This window comes from Chiloscyllium punctatum, chromosome 17, assembly GCF_047496795.1.
Source record: "Chiloscyllium punctatum isolate Juve2018m chromosome 17, sChiPun1.3, whole genome shotgun sequence".
In the NCBI taxonomy this organism is placed as follows: domain Eukaryota; kingdom Metazoa; phylum Chordata; class Chondrichthyes; order Orectolobiformes; family Hemiscylliidae; genus Chiloscyllium; species Chiloscyllium punctatum.
In genome coordinates, this window is record NC_092755.1 from 53073832 (window position 1) to 53083618 (window position 9787).

A 9787-nucleotide genomic window follows, 5' to 3' on the forward strand; every position below is an offset into this window, starting at 1 on the left:
TTCCTCAGAACCTGGGCCTGTACGGCATTTCGTCCAACTTCTTTATCACTTCCATCCAGAAGAACAAGGACTGCAAATGCATGAGAATACCATTGTAGTGATTGGAACGAGGTAAGGCAGGTGAACCTCATAGAATTTGAGTTCCCTGACTGGGGCTGTTATCTTAGTCTAATCAGGGAATCCTGGTTGACAGATTTTAACAGGAGCGTCAAGTGTTCTGGTTACTCCAGGAGCCGGCTCTGAGTTAGCTAGGTCAGTATCATGTACGTATAAATTAAAGGTGGCTTAGTGACAGGATATCGGCTTTAGTGGAGTCATTTCAACCACCACCTGCAAGCTCTTCTCAAAGCAACTCACAAACCTGACTTGGAAAACCGTTGCTATTCATTCACTGTAACTGGTTCAAAATCCTGGAAGTCCCTCCCTCATAACATCGTGGTCTACAAACAGTTGATGGGCTACAGCAGTTCAAGAAAACAGCTCATTAAGACCTTCATGAGAGCCACTAGGAATGGGCGAGGAATGCTGGCCCAATCAGCAACGCCTATTGTGGGCGGCACGGTGGCACAGTGGTTAGCACTGCTGCCTCACAGCGCCAGAGACCCGGGTTCAATTCCCGCCTCAGGCGACTGACTGTGTGGAGTTTGCACATTCTCCCCGTGTCTGCGTGGGTTTCCTCCGGGTGCTCCGGGTTCCTCCCATAGTGCAGGTCAGGTGAATTGGCCAAATTGCCCGTAGTGTTAGGTAAGGGGTAGATGTAGGGGTATGGATGGGTTGCGCTTCGGCGGGGCGGTGTGGGCTTGTTGGGCCGAAAGGCCTGTTTCCACACTGTAAGTAATCTAATCTAATCTATGACCGTGAATGAATAAAACATGTTATTAAGGAATTTTGTGGTATACGTTGTTACCGGTTCTCGTGCCTAGATAATTGCTGGGAGCTCAGTCTAGTTTCATTCCTTTTAGCAGACTTTGTAGGGATCATTTGCATCCGAGTTGCTTATTAGAACATTTTAGATGGCATTTAAAAGTTAGCTATTTATGTAGATGTGGAATCACATGTGGCCCAGACCTGTTCAGGATAGCAGAGCTACCATCCATAAAGGACATTAATGAATGAAGTAATTTTAAAAACAAATATTCGGTGACGACTTCATTGATGTCATTAGATTAGCCTGCTTTCAATTCCAAATTTTCATTATTAATCGAATTCAGGTTCCACCATATGCAACGGTGGAACTCGAGCCCGTGACCTCAGCCTATTGCTTTAATACAATATAGCTTGTTGTGATTGAAAACAATATTCGCATTTCGAGGACGCACACATTTCAAGTCAGATCAACACAGATTATTGGCACCGTTATCCTGTTATAGCAATTAAACCAAGCGTTCGTTATTCGATTGATTATATTTAATCTGTAGCTTTTCTTCCTTGGCTCATCTTTGCTCTATGTTTTCTGACTGGTGTTTTATCATTTATCTGTTCAGAGGTGTTCTTCATACTGGTGGAGCAGGTGCAAGTTGAACTCGGGCCTTCTGGCTACTCTTACCTCACAAAGACATAGCAATGACAATCTTGATAATTTATATTTACCGATTATGTTTGAAGATTAGCATCACTGTTGAAAGCAATGTGCAAGTTTGTGAAGATTTGGAGTTGCCGGTGTTGGACTGGGGTGGACCAAGTTAAAAATCACACAACACCAAGTTACAGTCCAATAGGTTTATTTGGAAGCACTAGCTTTCGAGACGCTGTCTGATTTTTAACCAAGTTTGTGAAGGGTTTCTTCCTGATTTCACTGGTCATCGTGTTAAATTTTAAAACTGCGGTAGTTTTCTTTTGCATCATGTGCTGCAGCAGTTTTTTTTTGTTGATACCTGTGTTTTGTTAATTGTTTCCAACAACTTTACCTGACCAATTTTCCATCTTCAAATTTAAGTGAATACAAAACGCATATCGGAAATTTGATAAGGCAATTAAACGTTTAAAATCAGGGGATCATCTTGAAGAATTTATATTCTACCCCTTCAAAGGCCAATGTATCTATTACGCATTTTGGTGCCAAAAACTAAGCGTACCACTTCAGATATGGTCTGACTATGACTCTGTACTGGAGAAACATTATTTCCAGTCTTCTTGTAGAAAGTATTATACGTGTCTTTTCCATGTCTTATTACAATAGTGCTCTAGTTTTCATCTCTTTTTCACATGAGCATCTAAATCTGTTCACTAATCCACAATGCCGAACGTCTGAGGATTGAGTAAAACATCCGTTTCTGTTACTCTCAAGTTCAGTGCGGACGCATAATTTGTCACTGCGATATTTTGCTGTCAGTATTTTGGACATTCACGTTCTCTACCGGATTTCATTCAGGATGTCATATAGCTCACTGTGACACTTAGTATTGTATCATCTGCAAACTTTTATATAGTCATTAGTATATGTTATAAAAAGCGGTTGCGCTGGAACTTGTTGCTCCCAGAATCCAGTTCCCCCACCCAGGCGATGAGGAAATGAATCCTTACTCTTTTTTGGCCCTCTCCTGCCTCCCAACCAATTGCCAGCTGCTTCCTTTAGATATCGGCAGATGGCGGAGTTTATTTAAACAGCCTTGCTCTGCCTCCACCCATTGGGCAGATTGATTTTTTGATGTTCCAGGTCTATCACTTCCCAGGTTCTTATTATAAGTTATGTTTAATGGTACCTTAAAAGGGCGCATAAGCATTCAATCTGATGAAATATTCGTTGTAAGCAATACTTTCTAGAATAAACTTCAGATCGTTTTTGCAACTTATCTTCCTATATTTGTGATAATGTTCAGTCAGTCCAAAGAAAGGCAACACAGAAGAATTGATATTGCACCGAGTTCAAGATTACTCTGAAGTAGAGTTTTAAAAGCGTGTTTCTTAAGTGAGTTGGTTTCTGATAAAGGCCCCTTGAAATCTGCAGCTATGTTTCACAAAATATTTTGGCACGCATGTCAAAATAACTATGATGAGCAAGGACTATTTCGGAAAAAAAAGAAACTGTCCTGCAACGTCAGAAACTGCACTGCAGAATTAGGTCCCCAAAAGAAAAGGCAAGCGTAGCGTTTACTCTAAATTTGTAAACCCAGATGCATTAGCACTTTCACAATGTGCTTTTGACTTTAGCATGCGCATGAAGTGCCGCTCATTCCCATACCGATATGAGTTAGCGAGGTCTATTTTTAAAAAAAGTTGTATGATTAATTTCATAAATTCCAACTCACCTACCGTATGTGTCCAAATAAGCATAAACCATTAAACTTGACATTTTTCGTTCTCAGCATGTTGTTTTAAGTGGCCTCAGTGATGTCGGACAGAAATGAAAATCTGCATCTGAGATCATGGTACACAAATTTTATTACAAAGCTATATTTGCAACGTTACATTGAAACTTTGATGATTTCAGGGTGAACGCTCTTTAAACTACAGAAAGCAGGACGCAGCCGACAATTTGAACTATTGCGTTTGTTAGAAATGTTCCATTTAAAATTGAACATGTAATAGCTAATTGGGGAACTTAGTTTTCAAGAAGCTTCTCTAATAAGAGGGATAAATGCACAACATTTATCTTCTGACAGTCTTCTGTCAGATGCAGTTGGATCTCGCAATAGTTCCCTGGAGTGGATTTGTCAGAGTCTCGTGTTTAACCCCACAGGAGTAAAGTTCGTGTAAGTTCCATTCTGAGGCTGACAGGGTCAGATAACTGCTCACACTGAACGTGTTGTCCGTCTCCTGTTGGATCCGACTGGTCTCAACATTATCCCCCCTGACACTGCCATCTATCGACCACTCGATTTCCACAGCGCCCGGGTTAAAACCGCTCACCAAACACACCAAGGTCGCCGTGTTCTTTTCCGTGATTTGAACCGATGAAGGAGGAAGGAGAGAAACTGTGGGTCTCCGTGGCTCTGTAAAGTAGAAATAAATGAAATTGTAATAAAACTGGAATTAATATTTTACTTTCTTAAAATCTCGTAAAATTCGATGTCACTCTTTAAAGCTGCGAGGTATTTAAGAGAATGGAGTAGTTTGATGTAAATTAAACTGCAAGCTATAATCCGAGAAGATGTTTGTATTTTTGCCAACTGAGAGGTACCAAATGAAGATTCTCTAAAGTGAGAACATGTAAAACGAAAAATACATAAATCTGGACGCGACAGAGCATTGGGGAAGCACAGCAGGTCTGACATTGTCTGTAGAGAGACAATCCTGCGAAGTCATTGAACTCCAAACGTCAATTCTGCTTTTCTCTTTATATGAAATGCCAGACCTGCAGAGTTTCTCCAACACTCTATGCTTTTTGTTTCAGATTTTCTGCATCGACAATTTTTTTGCAGCCAGTCATAGTCTCCCAGAAACCGATGATTAGACACAAAATAAAAGCGGCAAATCAGAATTTGTCATAAAATCTGGAATCACTGCTGTCAAATCAACATTTGGGGACACGTATTCCATACACGCCATTGTCACCAATCTGGTCATATTCTTAATTCTTGCTTTTGACTGTGGTTGAGAGTGGGATGTTTAGGTTGATAGTTGTATTTCTGTATAGTTACTAACCCTACGGCTCAGATCGATTGCATCTTTCCCACTCCTACCCCTGTCAGCGACAACACTGGCAAATCACAGAGGGCTCTCCCATCGCATTCGAAATACCAGAATCGGAGACATCCGTGTCATCAGAGTGTTTAGGAGATACTGTCTCAACAAAACGAATGCGTTTCCAACAAATAGTTGATAACATTGTAACCAACTGTGTCCTTATTGAATAAACAGAATTCATCACTGTCGTCGAAATGCAACACAAATGCCCCTGGCCAACAATATCGCTAAAGACTACAGCTCGTTATCACAGCGTTATTTACCGGTGAATGGCCTCGCGGTTTTTAAACTACAGGAATGACTGCACTTCAACAGTATGCAATGACAGCCACTGGCCTGTCCTGAGGTTGTGTTACATACTGTACCAGCCTTAATTCTTTGAGCTGCTCTCTCTTTGGGCACCATCCGCGCTCAGCTGTTCGCTACGTCACTCTCCTTCACTCCCCCACCATCACTCTCCGGCCTCCCCAGCCCTACACCACTCCTGCGTTCAAGCTTGTATATCTTGTAATGTTGAGCAACTTCTTTATTCTCTTTCTTCTGATTAAACAGAATTATTCTCATGGTACTATAAATAAAATGCAGCCTCGTTGTAGCAATCTCAAAGCAGGATTGTTACCATTTCTTCTATTTTTAACTAACCGTCCGCGCCGACTAGCGTGAGCTGCCAACACGGTGTGAGACGGTTTATATAATCTGAAGATTAAAACAGTTCTTATTCCAATACGTTCTGGCACCGAGTTCCAAAGTTAGGCACATCAGCGCGTATAACCAATCCCTACAGTGTGGAAACAAGCCTTTCGGTCCAACAAGTCCACACCGACCCTCCGAAGAGTAACCCACCCAGTCCCACTTCCCTCTAACTAATGCACCCAACACTATGGGCAATTTAGCATGGCCAATTCACCTGACCTGCACATCTTTGGACTATGGGAGGAAACCAGAGCACCTAGAGGAAACCCACGCAGACACGGGGAGAATGCGCAAACTCCACACAGACAGTTGCCCAAGGTTGGAATCGAACCTGGGACCCCGGTGCTGTGAGGCAGCAGTGCTAACCACTGAGCTACCGTGCTGACCTCTACAACGGTAGAGGTGTACACGTTGAAATTGAGAGGAATCAGTCAAGTGTTAACGTTCCCTTTACCACAACTCCTGTACGATCTGGAGTATAGTTGAATATTCTGACAGCGTCACACGGGATTATTCAACAGTTTTTAAAACATTTACAAAGCGCAAAGTATTTTACGGTAAATATTCCTTCTCCTGAGATGTGTTTGAAGAAAGAACAAGTATAGCGAAAGGACGCCTTTCTCTTTTATATTGCGTCTAAGCCCATTTCACCCTGTGCCGCTAAATAATGATATTACACAGCGTTTGAATATCTGCATTTTCAGTTTTTAACACCACATCACTGAAACTAACTACACATTCATCAGCACGTGCGCAAACACAGGGATAATGACCTGAAAAACTCATTCTAAAACATGTCCGAACAATTCAGCGAACAGGCGCAACTGGTCCTATGATTTACGAAGAAAACAAGAACCCTGCCTGTGTGTGCGTTAACGCAGAAAAAGGATCAACGTTGATCAAAGTTGATCAAACTGCTGAGCCCAGTGCAAAACAAAAAATGCGCTCACTCTAGTCATCAGGATTAATGTGAAAGCTAGAACTGAAAATCTTGGACTGTGTGGGTTTCGCTGCTTTGAGACAAATGAGAAGGTTTTGCAGCAAAACGCCACACTGCCCTTCCGCCGTCTCTCACTCGGGACGGCGTTTCGATGGCGGTGCTGCTTTCAGTGGAATGAAAACGGAGTCGCGCGAAAATTGTAATTACTGTACTGAATGTTTGGAGCGGGGCTTTGACTGTCGAGATACAATCACCAGCCGAGACTCGGCACTGGAGTTTTCGATTCGGTGATTTTCCTAGTGTTGAGTTGACCGATAATTTACTCACCGCTCAGGTTCAATTTGGTTCCTTTTCCAAATGTCAATATTCCGCTATCTCCCACAGCGCAGTAATAGTCGGCGGCGTCGTCCGATTGCACGTTGGTGATGGTTAAATGCATCTTGTTACTCGATGAGTCCACAGACCCGGTAAATCGGTCTGGGATTCCAGAGGCAGTTTCGAGGGTCTCGTCCCAAACCAACACCGGTGCACTGCCGGGTTTCTGCCAGTACCAGCTCGCGTAGTAGCTACCGATGCTGCCTCCGGACATGGTGCAGGTGATCTTCACAGTTTCCCCAGGGGATGTTGAAATGGATCCTGGTTGAGTCAGTGCAGGATCCCCGTATGTACCTGGTGAAGCAACAAGTCATAGGTCAATCACGTTGGAAAAACGAATATTTTTTTTCGTTCACGGCCTTAAACTTAAGTGTAACAACACAAACAAGAAGCAACGTAAAAAGCAGCCATAGGGCCAATTAATATGTTTACTTACTGTGAAGACAGAGCATCAGTGCGGCGAGAAATCCAACCCATTCAGTCATGGTGAAGGTTCTAGTGCTTGGGGCAAGAACGTGTGGCTGGGATCTTTCCAATCCCTCAATTAAGTATCTGCAAACCAGGAAATTTACTGAATTTTAATGATTCATGCAAATCAATAACCACGTGATATCGGCTAACAGGAGCCCCAGGCTCAAATTGGATTCGCATAAGCGCATTGCAATCTGCTTTCTTTAAAAAAAGAGAAACAATACATCAAAGTCATAGACTATTAGCGCATTGCAGTCTTATTTTTAGAAAAGAGAAACAATTTGTCAAAGTCATAGATTATTACACAAAAATGATTGAATATAGCGAAACAAAAGATGCAGCACAACTGGAAACGAGGTTTAGGTGGTGCAATGCTTGTATTTCAGGAGCCCCCGAAGAGCATAAAGGAAAGCAAAAACGGAGGGTGTTAATTGAGAAATTAGCAATGAGGTCCAGGCAAAAAACAAGTTACTTAAGTAGGTTTTATTTATACATATGCAGGAAAGCGAAGTTGGTTCAGGACTGATCGCCCTAAAAGATGGATGGATGGAAGTCATTCAGTTACATTCATTTGTTCATAATTTCTATCAAAAGTCCTTCTCACCTCACCTTGTTAAATTTTATTTGCCATGTGCCTGATCATTTGTCTATATCCTGTGTGATCGTTTTCCTCAAGAGATGCTATAATTCTGAGTTATTGTCGTCTGTAACTATTTTCTTTTAAAATGCCTGCATATCCACGTCAACAGTCCATTAGGACCGGAGAACAACTGCCTCATCACTTATTTCTGGAGTTAGAGCAGCACATACTAACGCAAGCCTGAGAAAAACCATTCGCCATTGTTCTCTGATTTCTGTCACTTAGTTACATATTCAATAGCGTCCCTGTAATCCAACTGAGTTAACCTAAAGCTAACGCTTATATGTAGTGCTCTATGAATCGGTATGTTTATAACTCCAGTTTCAAAACATCAAATACTCACTGTTCAGAAACTTTCTTCAGCGTTTCACTGAATCAAGTTTGTTAAATATAATTTTCCTTTAAAGAATCCTTGCAGGATTTCACCTATGAATCCGGATTTCACACCGTGTCTTACAATTTTATGTCAAATTGGTCTCTCCAAACGTTTTCCTGACGTTTGGCTCTTTGACCTGTAGATGTCAGGTGCATTTGCTTTACTGAACAGGGATAAAATGTTTGCATTTCTGCAGTTCTTCATGTGTACTTTTATAATCATGGTGTTATTGGAAAGGGAGTTCAAGATTTTTGTAGAGCAACAAGTAATTCCAAGTTAGGATTGGGTTTGACAGAGAGAAAATCTTTCAAGTGGTGATACGCTCATACATATGCTGCCCTTAACCTTCTATGTGATCAAGATATCTGTTCTGCGAGGCGCTGACTGCAGTGGACTGAGTTACTGCAGTGCATCTTGCAGTTAGTGCACAATGCTGTCCCTGATCATCTGTGGTGAGGTGAGTGCATGTTGGAAATACTGAATGAAACGCCAGTCAAGCAAGTTGCTTTTCCTGGATGGTGTAGAGCTTCTGAAATGTTATTTAGCCTTCATTTATCCACACTAATGGACAGCATTCCATAAATACCTGCCTCGTACTTTGTCCATGATTGGCAGGTTTTGGGAGTTAGGAGATGAGTTATTTAGTGCAAAAATCCGAGTTTCTGAGTTATTTTTATAGCCACAGTTTGCCCAGTTCAGTTTCTAGTCAACAACATTCTCCAGATTGCTGATTAAGTGGGAAATGTCACTTCCTGGCACTTTTGTTCTATGGATGTCACTTGCCACTTATCACCTGGCTGCTTGCTGTTTGGATTTTGCTGCATATGGACACCTATTACTTCAGTATTTGACAAGTCGTGAATCGCGTGTTGAACATTGTAAAATTATCATTGAATATGCACACTTCCAGCTTCATAATGGAAGTAAAGTCATTACTGAAGTAATAGAAGATGGTTGGGCCTACAGCACTACTCTGAGGAACTCCTGCAGAGATGTCTGGAATTCAGATTATTGATTGCTAAGAGTTTTCTGCTTAATGCCATATATATTGGACGACTGGACAAAATGTTGTCTCAATGTCAGAGATACTTATTCTGACTTCCCCTCATGACCAGCTCTTCTGGTCGTGTTTATGACTCGGCTGCAATAAGGTCAGTGTCTAAGTGGCCCTGACGAACTGAAACCAATCATTTTTAATGTTTTCTAATTTATCTCTCCATAGATGCTATTATATATCTCTGGAGAAAATGGAACTTAAACCCAGGCCTCTTGGCTTAAAGGTAGAGACACTATTGCGCTGTAGGAATCCTACAGAAACCAAGAGTCAATATGAAGCTTAATGCAAATCAGGTATTCTTTGTTAATACTGTTGATGATTCTTTCTATCACTTTTCTGATGACTGAGAGTAGATTGTTTCGGCGGTGCTTGGCTGTGTTGGATTCGTCATGCTTATTTGCCTGTGGATTAGGCGATTTTCCACGTTGCTTGAGTCAGTGCAAGCTAGCCCTGTAGCTCAAGTCTCCTGTATTATCGCCGGAATGTTGTCAGGACCAATAGCTTTTTCAGTATCTAGTACCATCAATCATTTCTTAATATCACGTGGGGTGAATTGAAGAGGTTGAAGACTGCGATCTGTGATGCTGGGAACCTTTGAAGGAGTCCATG

General features: G+C 41.8%; 1 protein-coding gene across 1 annotated transcript; it reads right to left on the reverse strand.

Moving 5' to 3' along the window:
- Positions 1 to 3442: 3442 nt before the first annotated feature.
- LOC140487691 (immunoglobulin lambda-1 light chain-like) lies at positions 3443 to 7134 on the reverse strand. Its single transcript, XM_072586961.1, has 3 exons — positions 7071 to 7134; positions 6587 to 6928; positions 3443 to 3932 (listed from the first exon to the last, which is right to left on the reverse strand). The coding sequence occupies exons 1-3, from the start codon at positions 7117 to 7119 to the stop codon at positions 3610 to 3612; spliced, it is 714 nt and encodes a 237-aa protein (XP_072443062.1). The 5' UTR covers positions 7120 to 7134; the 3' UTR covers positions 3443 to 3609.
- Between the last annotated feature and the right edge of the window lie 2653 nt (positions 7135 to 9787).

Excerpts from the sequence above, each read along its gene's own strand:
- LOC140487691 (XM_072586961.1), bottom strand. The coding sequence starts at position 7,119 with ATGACTGAATGGGTTGGATTTCTCGCCGCACTGATGCTCTGTCTTCAC. Across the intron at positions 6,929-7,070 it reads ACTGATGCTCTGTCTTCACA|GTACATACGGGGATCCTGCA; the intron begins GTAAGTAAACAT and ends TTGCTTCACCAG. Across the intron at positions 3,933-6,586 it reads AACCAAATTGAACCTGAGCG|AGCCACGGAGACCCACAGTT; the intron begins GTGAGTAAATTA and ends TCTACTTTACAG.